This window comes from Diorhabda sublineata, chromosome X (assembly GCF_026230105.1).
Source record: "Diorhabda sublineata isolate icDioSubl1.1 chromosome X, icDioSubl1.1, whole genome shotgun sequence".
Classification (NCBI taxonomy): domain Eukaryota; kingdom Metazoa; phylum Arthropoda; class Insecta; order Coleoptera; family Chrysomelidae; genus Diorhabda; species Diorhabda sublineata.
Window position 1 is genome coordinate 8,212,150 of NC_079485.1, and position 14,963 is coordinate 8,227,112.

General features: G+C 31.3%; 1 protein-coding gene across 4 annotated transcripts in view; it reads left to right on the forward strand.

The window, feature by feature from the left end:
• Window positions 1-14,963, forward strand: part of LOC130450699 (galactosylgalactosylxylosylprotein 3-beta-glucuronosyltransferase P-like) — a 37,748-nt gene that overhangs the window by 17,666 nt on the left and 5,119 nt on the right. For 3 of the 4 annotated variants that reach the window (XM_056789252.1, XM_056789255.1, XM_056789254.1), the window contains 2 exons: window positions 8,274-8,447; window positions 13,715-13,937. In XM_056789252.1, coding sequence (XP_056645230.1) covers window positions 8,295-8,447; window positions 13,715-13,937 — 376 coding nt within the window. In that variant the 5' untranslated portion in view covers window positions 8,274-8,294. Of the gene's footprint in view, window positions 1-3,950; window positions 4,235-8,273; window positions 8,448-13,714; window positions 13,938-14,963 lie in introns of those variants that run through there. The other variant, XM_056789253.1, reaches the window with a different exon arrangement.

Consider the following 14,963-nt stretch of genomic DNA (forward strand, 5'->3'; position numbering starts at 1 on the left):
AAATTTTTTTCTTAAATAAATAAATGTAAAGTAACAAATAATCTTTTTGATTGAATAATTTTCGCTTCAAAATTCTCATTGTAATGAACTAGACATGTGCCTGTTCGCCATTGTTTTGATACTAATCGATTTTGTTTATAATGAGTAGGGAATTCAAAGAGTGCAGTCCAGTTGAAGTTTATTACAATCTAAAGTTTCACGAAATTTAAGTTGGTTCAAGTCCATTCAAATTCTTATGTTATCTAAAACTTTTCAAAAAGTGGTTCCGAAAATGAAAAACCGATTAACCTTGTCCCCCAGAATATATAGTAACATTTCAACTGAAGTTTCGATAATTTTGTGTTGATAATAAATATACAATTCACAAAATATAAGAAAAAACTTTGACATTTGAATAGTAGGAAAAATATAAAAAATGTCCTCGCTCCTACAGTACGATCCGCACAGCGAGTGCACCTAAAACGGACTATCTTACTATATACTACACTTTAATAGCTCAAGCTTTCTAAAAAACATCGGATTCTAAAGTTTATACTGCTCATTCAGAAATACAGAATTAAAAACTTTATTCATGCTTAAAAAGTCAGAAATTCTAAAAGATAGGTATTCAGTCTATTTATTGTTCGAATACGTATGAAAATATGTCAATTTTCGTGAAAAAATATTAATTATTTGCCAAGCAACTGTGAGTTAATAATCGCAAATCGTTTTTATTTCTATTTTCGGTAAAAAAATCAATTTTGAACATTTTCCCTGATTTCAAATATAATATTATTGAAATTCCATATCTATGTAATAATTTTTTTTTATTAGTATCCATTATACGAAATGTGATGAAAAAATACGGTGAATGAATTCTTATAGCAGCAATTACTTAAGCTGCATCTATTTTCCCATCATACACTGACACAAACGGTTTGAACCCATGAACTACTATAACTGCTTTAGTAAGATCGTGTCTGTCTTTAAATGTGGATATTTAACAATGAAGTTTTGTTTCAAGTCGGAATCAAAAGTGTCAGAAAAGCTCAAGAAATATTAAAATATCTAGTGATAATTTTGTAACTTTGAACACTGTTTTCAACTGGTTTGAGCGATATAAAAGTATTGAAAGATCATATTCATGTAGATATGTTTCATTGCTAAATAGAGATGAAAATCGGATCACTTACTACTATGATTAGAAGGCGCCTTTGACAATACTCCACACGATGCTGTCAAAAGAACATTAGATTCGAGAGGAGTAGATAGAACAACCTCCAGAGGGATGGCACAAGTACTTCTATTAGAACAGCAGAAACGAAAATAGGGCAAGAGACCATTTCAATCACTTCAAACAGAGGATGCCCACAAGGGGGAGTCGCGTCCCCACTTAAGAGGGGCTTAGTAGTAGACAAACTCTTATGCTGATTAACCGAGCTCGGTATACCCTGTTAAGGATATGCAGACGACATAGTCATCTACGGAAAAGGATGCTTTGACAATACAGTCTGACACATAGTTTAAAGAGGACTCAACTATACAAAATGATGGTTATTATTTTCTTCGATTGTGAGGCCATATTGCGGTGAGGTTTCGTTCCAAAGGAAATAACTACGAAACTATGTGCGAAGAAGGAGACCTCAAAATGGGACTTAACAATGCGATGTGCAACTCTGATGTTTTAATACACGAGTTTTTGGCTGCTACCTATCCACATCTGCTTTATTTGGAACCATGAGACACCCGTTTTTTTCGACAATGATAAATGTAATGGGAGGAACATTATGACATTGAGAATATCACGACAGAGCAGATGGAAGCTATTTCGAACGAAGCCTTCCCGTTATTATTTCAAAGTTGCACATGCGTAGATTTCTAGGAATTAGGCGGCCATAAGTCGAAATTCCAATAATCGACTAATGACAAACAATTTTTTTCCTGGAATAGTAGACTACCTGACGAACAATAGCCAACCCCACCCACATCCCTAGACTGCGCGATTGCGCTGCATTACTAGTCTAAACTTGATTGTCGCACTTACTGCACGTGAAAGTTCTTGACGCCCTTTTCGTGTATCATTTTCTTCGGTGAAACTATATGTTGAGTTATATGGCTGGCATCCTATGACTCCAACGATGCATAAGGTCTTAATTCATGGAGCTTCAATAATAGAAAATTTCGTTGTTGCCAATAGGGCAACTTTCGGAAGAAGCTGCTGAGCCCCGCAATAAACATTTTAGGTCTTATCGCCTAAACTTTGCTCGCAAGTTTTCGAAGGAATAATGCAACTTAGATATTTATCATAGGTTACTATTAACATCCGACCCATTTATTAGTTCCATGAGAAAGACCAAAAAAACCGCTTCAAAATTATTTTTGCCTGAGACAATGCAGCTATTAATTCCTGCTGAGCCAAACCGACCAATGGAAATTGATGAAAGCGGCGAAAATTTAAATGTAGATGAATAAGTCTCCAATGTATGATTGATTATTTTTCGTGATTATCTATTTAGCTTATGTAACTTTAATATTGTATAACGAATATAAAGATCCTTTTAATAATATAATATTTTTACTTACTTATTAGAACAAAATAAACTTTGTTTTATTTAATAATACATACCTGAAAGTATTACTAAAACGTAGACAGCTGTCCCTCCTTGGGGAAAGCCGTGAGTATGTCATATGTATTTTCAATATAATATTAAAAAACACTTTGAAATCAACTACGATCTCGAATAAAATATTTTTTGATAAAAAATCACAAGTAGGGTGCGCCTAACCACCGTGCACCAACAAATAATTTCGATAAGTTATTCCAAACACAGAATTCTTTTTATGTAACTATTTTGTAATATAAATATCACATAAAATAATTTTGGCCGCCTAAATCCTGAAAAACGATCTATGTGCGTTGGGGTATATTAATTGCTATTTAATATTCTCTCATTACTTTTTATACACTACTTTATCAGTGAATAGGCATTATCTTTATCTTATTAATAAAATCTTTAGGTAGAACTGACTTATATTTGTTTTAGTTTTAGAATTTGCATTGAGTGTTGTTTCCTTAACAAATTTCAAGAGAATGATAGACTTATTTATCTCATCTCAGATCTCTAACACAGGAAATATAATATATAACACATTATCTCTTGACCTTCTGGTAATTTCCCTCACTTGATTCGATACGTTTATATGTGGTTTTAATAAGAACTATATACTTATATTATATAAACTAATTCCACATTCGATAATCCCAACCAGCTATAACTATATAATTATAAATTTTCTTATAAACTATTTTGGTTCTATTATTTATTATAAGAACAAAAAATTAAATAAAATGTAACATATATACAGCATTTCTAGGTTATTATTTGGAATTAGGATGCACCCTATTATTGGTTATAAAAGATCGGAAAATTCATATTCTCAATGATTTTTTTTTCGTTTTGTCAACTTTTTCGGCGCATTTCAGATAAAAATGAGACCTAAGTTTGAAAACCAAAATTTCAATAACCAATTTCTGACCAATTGTAATTACAAAAACCATACATATAAAAACGAACAATTTGAAAAGAAAACAATTGAATATTTTTAGAAATTATTGGATTTTTTTTAGTTTAGATTAGGTTTGGGGATTATTCCCATGAATTTGTTCCTTATTAATAAAAGTAACAATACCATTAACAATGATTTTAATTTTTTTTTATCAACCAAAAAAAGTTAAAATTTTGGTTTTGTCCTAGACGATTTTTCGTGTGTGCTATAAAAGACTGAAACAAGTATTCCAGTCTAATTTCTTACTAAATTATTCAACGTAATCGAAATACAATAAAACTTAAAAATTTTAATTTGTTCATCACCGATTTCGCATATCGTATTGCCACAAACAAAACAATACATTATCCTGACTAATTAAATCAAACTAACCATTTCTATGGTTATAAGAAATAGTAAATTCTACTTTAATAAAAGGTACCTAATTGTTGTAAATTACTAGCTGATTTGAAATCTGGTTTTAATAATATAACACTTTGTTGCACTAAGTCAAACTTTGTTTGAGGAAGGATAATGATAAGAGACAGATATTTTTACATTTTTATTTAGTTTATCATGTGCTTCAATAGAGTGCTGTTGTTTTTGTGAGAATAGGTTATAACATGTCTTTTTCATAAAAAGTGGGTGTATATAGACATTTTTGAGATATGTCATCAAATTTTGGGTGGCAGTTCGTATTAAATAATTGGTAATTATCTTTATTTATAATATATCATTTTATTGAATCCGTATTTACTATTAACGGGTAAATTATTATAATGTCGTTTCATACATTGGGAAAATGGCATAAAGGCAGTTCGATAGAAATAGAAAAAGACATTTTATTCTCCCTCGTCAATTATACGAAAAGATAAGGAGTATCAAATAATGTAAGAATAGGTTTTAAAAGCGTGATGACTAGTAGGATACATGCAATTGTTTATTACGATCAATATAAAATTAAATGATTCGCGAAAAGATTGGTGGATAAAAAAAGTAATATACAATTTCGTTGTCGGGTTTTATGAATCATGATAACCAGTGTCACAATACTAAGAATGATCTTTGGTACGTGTATTGAATTCTAATTTAAATGAGGAATAGTTGTAATAATTTATGAAAAAGTAAAAAAAATGTCATAAAAAATTTCCACAAACTTGGTATTGCTTGTTTATTGGTAATTTGCCGTAACCTTTGTAAATTATCATTTATTTTTGGCCATTTTACTGTTGTCATGAGTAAATGAGTTACTTACTTCATTAGCGGATTTTTAAATTTCAGTCATATAATTAAACGTTCAATGATAACCGATTGTTACACCAAGTTAATGCACGCATTGATAGTGAGGTTGCAGTTTTGTTAGCAGTATTTGCAATTTTAATAAATTCAATTTGTATTATAAGCTTTTTGATGAAACATCTCATTTTTCACATTGTACGGGATGTCTAGAAAATATTCTACCTAATGCAAATTATCAATATTAGATGTGATTCTATATACATCTATAGTCTATTCGTTTAGCAGGTGAAGCACATTACCTTAGTGAAAGCAATAATAATAAGGTGCCACCAAGTAACTTATCCAACATATCCATACGTATAATTATAATTCCTACTACAATATTGTCAACTTTCACATATTTTATTCCCTTGAATTACGTGGTCTATAGCTTTTTGACAATTTTCTTTTGTGATTTTTGATAATGATTGCCATAAAAGTTGCCCAACATCATCATGTGCAAATGCTTTATTATGACAAGTTTCTCATTTGTTGCCAAATACTAACTAATTCAATTCGTAGTAATATAAAGCCAATTAAAAAACGTTACTTCCATGTTCCCTGGCCAATTAATAATGTTTTAAACACCAATAGGTTGACATAAATTGAATAAAATTCTCACTTCATCAAATTATATTAATTTTAGACCAACCAGTCTTCTTTGCACTGCCTTATTTTTCAATTAGCTATGGGCAACGGTTATTTTAACGGTTATTTTAACCATTGACTCAAAATACTACATTCAATAAATTAAATGAACTACCACGTACATACCCATCGATAAACTCTCTAACAAAGTTTGAAATAGAATATTCGTTTATACCAGCTTTCATATTTCATAATTGTGAACCATCACTAATTGGAAGAGAGGATTGCGCCAAAGAGCGTCTACTGGAGCGTTTTTATTTAATATCACGTACCAAACATCAGCTCTGATTGTTGTTGTCTTTACTTCGGTTTGGATTTTCCAAACAACATCGAAACCGCTAATACGGTATATGATATTGACAATAAAATTTGAATAATGATGGCAGTAAAGTGGGAGGGTATTGTCGTTAATATTGAGCATGATGGGGATACGTCAATAACATCTTGGTTGGTTAGGGCCAAACTTTCATACGAGACGGCTGTTGTGAGCAGTGGCGTTTGGACGATGTGTGAAGACACAACTCATTCAAGAGAAGGAAATAATTTGGACAATAGGATTTAAAGCTCAGAATAAGAATTTCTCTGGCAGTTTATTCTTCGAGTTATCTCCAGAACTTTGGAACTGTGCAGACCGTAGGCACAGCAATAAAACATGCAGAATTGTTGCGCTTGATGGCCTCATCCCGTTTTTAACGAGGAAAAAAATCAAAAGCCTACGAACGAATATCAGGAAAGAGTGGAAGAAAATAGCCATACCGAAAAGGTCAGGAAATAGCACGGATGAGGCGTACATACCTACAGCATGGACATCCTATACTTTAATTTTTCTAGAAAAATTTGAATTTCAATTATAGCTTCGCTGATAGTTGCAGGCAACATGACTACAAAATTTCTACCTACAACAAAGTACCTGAGGGTTAAGGCTAATCTCTCTTTATCAGGGATGTACTCCCTGAAAGGTGTGTGCTTCCTTCTCAAGAATAGCTCCACCATTTCTAATAATTTTATGAACGTCATTTCTTTCATTCTGTAGTAGATGTGAAAATCCTCTGAATGCGTCAATCTAATTTACTTCAGCAGTCTCATACGAGAATATTCTTCGCGCTTTTACAACCAATATTTTATCCGCCGATTCCTTTGAACTCGTCGAATACTTCAGATAGCTATAATTATGGCTACAGAAGTTTTCTTTCGATTATCAATGTCACGAAGGAAAAGACCTTATCTGAATGGTGGGAAAAAACGCACTGAGATAATTTATTGATATAATTATGTCAATAATATTGACTGTCTGAAGTAAGGCAATATTAACGATGGGTTTCAAGGCTAAACTACAATAGTTGCCATTATATTGACAATATTGAGTGTATAAGGTCCACTTCACAATTGTGAACCGATCGACAGCATATTCTTCAGAAGATTTGTAATAATATATTCGGTGTAGCACTAGCCAGGAAAGTAGATGTTTTCTCATTAAAAGAGCGAATTATCAACATTGAAACAATAGAAGTGATTTAGAAATTGACTTGTATTTCTGCATCTATATATTTGAGGCTCTTTTTCTTGTTCTATTTCAATTGTATTCATTTTTTCTTCACATATCACTACTATTATTTTGTCTTTTCCTAATTAATATTGATATTTCTTAATTTTAATATCTGCCTTCGTGTTATTATATTCTGTTTCATTTTTAGCGACAGTCGGTAAAAACGGATTCAGAGTATTCAACAAATTCCATATTGCTATATACTTTTTTTAGCTTTAAGTATATCATGCATTATAATTGTCATTAATGCTGGACTCGTTACTCTCCCCTTTCCCAAACTTTTTTTTGTAACCATAAACTTCATTACAAAGGTCTTCTTGAGAAAGCGCTTGTGGAAGAAAATGCTTATATAAACTCATATAACTTAGTATGAACCCCCTGTGATGGAATAAGAAACTTCCGAGGACAATTTCTCTGGTTATTTTTCTGCTTGAGATTGTAAAACTAATCGGCCGTGCACATTGAATGACATTTTGTTTTGTAAAAAATCTTGACATTCGCGGGCTCATTTCAGTCAGTCGCCTTATAATCGCCCCACGCTTATATAAATAAACGAAATGATATATATTAGTTAATATAGTAAAAGATAGTATCATTATGTTACTTCCCGTTTATTATCTTTGGTGAATAGTTCGATGATAATTTTTGCTCTTCTATATTCAATGAAGGAACGGGCACATTGAGTTTATCTGTAATAGGTAGTACCAGTATAAAGTAAAGAAAATATTTTAACTATTACGACTGTTGTTGAAAGTTTGGTTATATATTGAAAAAAAATTATTGTATAGAAATATTACAGCATTCAACGTGCCATAAAGCATTAAACATCATATAGCTGTTACCAGTTTCTTGACTAGAGTCAATTCTCGTACGTTTCGAAAATGGCTATGGATTCTTTTAGAAGAATTGAATTTATTGTTTCAGAAATATTTTCTGTTATTCTTTAGATCGATTATTCATTCCAAAAAATAATCGGAAAAGAACGTTTCTATTCTCTTTTTATCATTACAGCAAAAATAATGACTTGATGAAATTGATTTTTGAAAAATCTAATTCCCGTTTCTAATGAAGTGAATCGAAGATCCCCACTGGTTAACGTTTGCAACCTTTCTTTAATTGGAAAAAATAGTAGTAACATTCCAACTGTATGGTCTTAGATTTATCCTTAATCGTAATTAGGATGTTCAATGTTATTTTGTTGGTTTCAACTTTCGTTGATTTTTTTTCTTATTTATATTCTTTTTATTTGAAATGGACAATAAGGTGTTTGTTTCAGCGAAAGCCAGCTCATAAAAGTATGAGGATATCTACGAAACTATATCTAATAGTATTTATGTGTGCATTTATTATATTAGTACAATACCATATATACAACCCGTGGGTGATACCTGCTCTCAATAATGAAGAAATTCAACGAGAGGATTTCTCTAGAAAACTACAACAAGTGCCGGTAAGAATTCTTATTTTTCATTATTATATGGCTTTTCTGTCACTGATAACTAGTCAACTGCCTCAACGAGATAAGAAAAATTTCAGGCTTCCTCCAAGTTATCAATCTCTACCACAAAATATAATAATATTATAGTTTTCTAGTATTACAAATAATTTTTTGTTCTTGTGCCACAGCTTTTGATGTTACAAAATTAAGTTTATGGTTAAGGATTAGTTGAATTATACGTAGAGGATACATATTAACTACTCATATATATATATATATATATAAATTTCTTTTCAGCAGTTTTTTTACAGTTTTGGGTTGGCACTTTGCCTTAAATTAAGTCTTAAATCTTCAACTGCAATCTGTGCAATTCTGTGAATGATTACATGTCATAAAAATACTATAATTACATGAGGATTTCAAAAACAAAAAAAATATATAGTTCATAATGAGACTGTCACATGCACATAGGCACCTTGGTTTCAATCTTTGAACCTATTTACGTCACTGGGAAAACTGTAAGACTCACAGATGACATGCTTCCTCCTACAAGTACCAGCGACATGACATGGAGATGTACTCTTAGATGACCGTGTATTTCACACTTTAAACGAATCCGCCGATTCGCTAGACAAGGCCCACCTATGCGCGCCTTATTCTCCGCAGAAGCCTGCTCCGACCAAGATTTTCACACTAGAGTCATCCATGTACCAAATGGCTCCATTAACTGTCCAACAAAATAATAGGTCATACACCTACAGACTGCGACTATTTAGTCCAGCCTGAAATTCGTTCGTATGACTTCAAGGCGCCTTGTTGGAGCCGTATGCAGGGACCCTATGTTACTAAGAAGCGTGAGGTGCTGAAGTTCGTTGAGTTGCATAAGATTGCATCGTATGTCATATATTTGAAATCAGAAATTTCCAGAAAAATTAAAGATTTGACAATAATGCAATTGCATCCGTAATTTCAACTATATTCTGAAACCCTTACAGATCAAAATTTATAAATAATCATGTAAGTTGCTTATGAAGTAATTGAAATTCTCCATACTTAAAAATTACTGTATGATGAAAATAATCAATCAAAATCGGCCGAGAAGGCAAACAGCTGCAAGAGTAGTGCAAGGCCAAGGACAACGTATAAAAGTAGACGATACAATACAAGGAAATTGATTTCCTCACTTCTCTTAATGTTTGCAGTTGTTGCATTTGGCTGAAGTCCAATTTATTCCACGCCTTGAACTTTTCCAATTGTAAATTTCAATGTAGACGCAATCAAAAAGTTATTGTAATCGAATTTGGCTTTTGTAAAATTTTGTTTAGATAGATAACAAAGTTTGTTGTGGAGAGTATTATTGAATTTATAAATATAATATTTCAACTCTTACATATTTGCATCAATTGTTTATCATACATTCAGCTATTTATGGTAGTTACTTATATAGTTCCATAGATTCAAGATCTGATAAAATATGTCTTAAATTCTGACTCAATGAAGATAAATTTTCTTAGTTTAATGATTGTTCATTTTATTTAGTTAAGTAAACATTTACAACACTGATTAACGCATTGAAGAATTTTATTTTTACAATGATCGTATATAATAAATTAAAAGCTCTAAATTATATATAATTTACGTTCTCGCGGATTGTAACCTGATAAAATACAAGTGTGTCCCTACACTTTCATTTAGTGGATTCATTTAATCTCTAGACTATAGTATGTTTTTAGAATAGTTCTGAATATATAACAAAGAATGTGTTTCGAAACAAGAATCTGTTTCAAATACCATGCAAATGGAATTTTGTTTGCAAAAACACTATAAATCAGTGTTTCCTAACCTTTTTTGTGCTTTTATTATATTTATAAATGTATATATTTATTCAATGGAAGAGCTTTTACAATAATTTTCATGGGCACAATTCAAAATAAATAACACATACTGAATGCTGTGAAACACTACAGAAGTTGCGATGGGCCTTTCGGGTTGTTAAACGCGATTCTAAAACGTCTGGGGTTCCCCACGGAGCCTTCCATTTGTCGCGACAACGTTTACTTGACGACGCTAAATACCCAGTTGATATTATGGTCTCTCAAACTAAATACCTAGTAATTGAATTTGGTACCAAAACCCAGCATTGCGTTTAAATGGTCCAGTGCGAAAGCGAGTAAAACTCGTGTAGAATCCCATTTTCGAATTACCCTCCTTAACAATCATATTGCCCCCCTGTGGGGCGTGGGCATCACGTTGGGAAGCAGTACAATAAATGATACATAGAAAAAAACAAATTTTGTGGAAAAATACTAACACGGGGCCATTCAAAAGATACTTGGTGGCGAATGCCGACAAGAGCGGTGTCGGGAAAATCAAAATGGCAAAATATGTGGAGTATGAATCCAGTTAAACAGTTGTTGTTAAACAGATGTATTATGATTTATTGCGATGTTCTATTGAAATTACATTTGTAGATTGGTAGTATTTACATTAACATTCTGTAATTTAATACTAATATTTTTATCATCGTATGCATGGTTTTTTTTATGGTTTATTTTTGTTTTCTCAGTTTTTAAGACCATACTGATCTCGTTAAACTAATTCTATCCATCAAACTTTGTACACAATAAGAAAAATTTAACCATTGCATTAAATCGTTATTAAATTAGGCCATTTCAAAACCTAGTATTGGTTGTTAGGTTCAGGAATTGCATTAAATATATATAGTATTGAAATTGGTTTCATTATTTGAACCCGATATTTCATCTTCTATTTTTGAATCTTCAAAGCTGAAATATTAGCTCTATTAGGTCCGTATTTTGTATTTGTTAGCAACTTGTACTATGTGCTTATTAACACATATTCGGTCAACTCATTCGTATACTCTCCGTCGTTCAAAGTTGACGGGTCAGAGTGAAAAAACTTGAATATCGTAATAAAATTCTTAGTTTTAAAAGTTATTTCACGAATAATCGTCAAAATTGTACGGGAACGCTGCATCTTTGGTTCGTAAATCAAAATCCGTTTTGTTCCCTCAACTCTATTTTTTCTATATAGCCTTGTTTAACCAATTGATAATAACTGTAGATGCTAAATAATTCAAAAAAAAACAAAAAGTTTTCTATTACACACTATATAAATTTTACAAAAAAAATCACACAACAATTGAAATGAGGTTTTGTTAGGTTATCAATGTTATCGTTATGAGCATTTATTGTCTAACCCAACTTGATCTGACCTAACATAACCTAACCTAACCAAAGCTGAAAATTATCATTAACCATATTTTCACATCCCAAGAATCCCATATTACCTTATGGTTTTTTTAATAATGATTGCAAAAAAGTATTTGATTTCTTATATATGATAAATGAGCTGCACCTACTTCTGTTTAGTTTAAAAAATTTTTGTTTAGAAAAAAACTGTGAGAGTTGTGGGTATATAACGAATTTTGATCAACTCGAACAGTAGAATCATGGACTGCTGCATTCAAAAATGCTTATACAATACTGTAGACGTGATAGCAAAAATGCAAGATCGTTAATTAACCGAGAAAATTTTGTGTGTCGTATCATAACTGTAGATAATATTTGGGTTTACCGCCATGATTCTGAATCAAAACAGGAGGCTATACAGTGATACGTACTTAATACTTCGCCTCAAAAACTATTTAAAGTTCAAAAATCGGACAAGGCGTTAGCATCAGTTTGCTTGTGCGTGACCTCCACACTGATAGAACAATAAACGCAGAATAATACTATTGTATTCTTTTTGGTCAACTGAATATAAAAATTCTTCTAGAGAAGATAAGCATGTATCGAGATCATGTATCTCTAAAAACCAACATGAAAATCAGTGAATTACAAACCACTGCAACATCCACCCTACTCACCTAAAAAGCTATGCGATTTCCATTGAACGTAAAGGTAATATCGACGTGGAAGAATATTCCACTGAAAGAAATGAGTTGAAGTTCAGAGAGAGTATGCTGAACAATAAACCAGGTATATAGGTATTAAAAAATAATGATTTACAAACAACCAATGAGAATCAAACTAACAAGGAGTACTCAATCAATGTAAAGAAATTTCAAAGTTGTAGGTTATATTCTTGGCGTCATTGCGTCTCCTAAAGGCTTGCTCAAATTATTTTTCACATAGTTTTCGATAAAAATATATGAAAAAAGACTTTATTAGTTTATTTTACATTTGTGATGAATTTAAATTGTAAAATATGGAGATTATAAGATTAAATTATTTTTAAGCAACAGAGTTGTTTTTTTGTACTGTTACTGTACAACTGTTACGTGCGATTAGATATTTTCATTTGTTTATTGATTAAGTAAGTTAACAGTTGTAAAAATGTATAAAACAGTGCGAAAAAATGAGAAATGAAGTATAAGCTAAATATTTTATCAATTTTTCAAAATTTCGCTCTAGTTAACATATCTAAAATTGCTTTCTCTAATTTCGAAACTTGTCTTTGATTTGATTTAAATATTAAAATATATATATATATATATATATATATATATATATATATATATATATATTTATATTGAATATAAAAATAATAAGCAACGTTATTGGTGATGGCACATAATACCAGTTGAATATATATGGTTACATCGTTTTAAAGGCATATTTAATTTGATTACTCCAATCAAAAACTCATCTAAATAAAAAAGAGCTAACAAAAACTATGTTATCAAAAAATTAGACATTCAATGACGTCAAAAAGATAACCACGAATGTGAAACTTTTCACTAGTTGATTCTCATTGCAAACTAAATCAATAAACCGATTTTCAGGAATAATATCCACCAGGAAGTAACCCAATTATTATTAACAACCCATAGCAGACGACTGAAATCCTTCTTTATTCTATTATCTTTTACTTTTTTTTATTGGGGCACGTGTAGAATTCAGTATAAATAGGAAATAATCAATACTCACTACTGATTTTTTATTTATTGATCTCTATATAGAATACAAAGCATTTTCTTTGACCTATACAACTATCGATTGAGGCAGTTTTTGATCAATGACAATATGTATGTAAAATCAAACAATTATTTTGAAAGTAATATTCTGAGGTATAATTTTTTCATGTCAATCCCAAATCAACATTCAGGATCTATCGATCTTATTCCAAAACGTTTGTCTCACATGTTCTGTTTGTTGGTGCAAATGGCAGTTTTTGAATATTCATATTTACATAATCAAACTCAGAGACTGAGAAATATAAATGTGATATTTGTAAACAAAATTTAATTATTTCAGTGCTATAATACAGCTACAACTGATGTATCGGATTTGCCTCCTCTGTATATCATTACTCCTACCTATAGAAGACCTGAACAAATAGCCGAATTAACTCGGCTATCTCACACTCTAATGTTAGTGCCGAATCTTACATGGTTAGTGATAGAAGATGCCTACAAAACCAACGATCTCGTAGAAGAAATCTTGAAAAAATCTGGATTGAAGTATCAGTATATGACTGGTAAGTACATATCCCTAGTATAAAAAATTAGCGAGGGTCACCAATAATTTGTCTGTTAATTATAAGTCATGAGTATCAGAATTAGCGCTCTTTAAATAGCACTAGAAGAGCGGCAACAAAAAGTTGCCTGCTTACGTCTTATTGTCAAAATAATTTTTCCTTTATCACTATTATAAAGTTCCCTTACCTAACTATAAAGTCTTCTTAGGCTACCTAACAAAACTTTCTTTGAACTGATGAGACCAGCTTGGATATGGGTAGAGATCTTTCCGATCCGAGTTTTTCAAACGAAAGGATTGTCGGTTGAAGATTGATTTCATTACTACGTATATCTAATGGGAATTTGATATAAGAATTCGGGATTATAACAAAAAAAACCCAGTTGGAATTTCTGAAACCGTTAGTTATAATCATAACTGAACACACTTTTTACTACCCCCACATCAATAATACCAATTACACTGTCTAACCAGCGATTCTATCACCAAGTTATCGTCTTTCAGAGGCAAACGACTGATCTCGAAAAATTGGTTATCAACACATCGGTATAGTGATGGGAACTAATATAGTGAAACTGACACAAGAGACAACGCAACATGTCGAGAACACATGAAATTTACTGGTTGAGACTTTTTGGTTGAGTATGTTGAAGAAAAATAGATTGTTTCATTTTCGCAAAAAGAAAGTGATAAAACTTTAAGACTAAAGCGGAGGTTTCATACTCACATTCTTAAAACCGGGAATCAGTTTTTAAAAATTGCAATTTATGCATTTCTATGTTTTTGTAAATACGTTTTAATTCTTTTGAAGTCATTGAAAGCAGCCAAGAGAATAAACGGAATAATGCATAGTCGAACAAAATCATTTTGACTTTAGTCCTTTTAGATGTTTTTCTACTTTTTCGACCAGTTGTGCTCTACTGATTAGCTACTGTAGATATCTAGATATTCGGAATTATCTACATAGTGTTTTCTTCTAGCTTCAATAATAATTTTGATATCCCAAGAATCATAAAAACTTCACTCT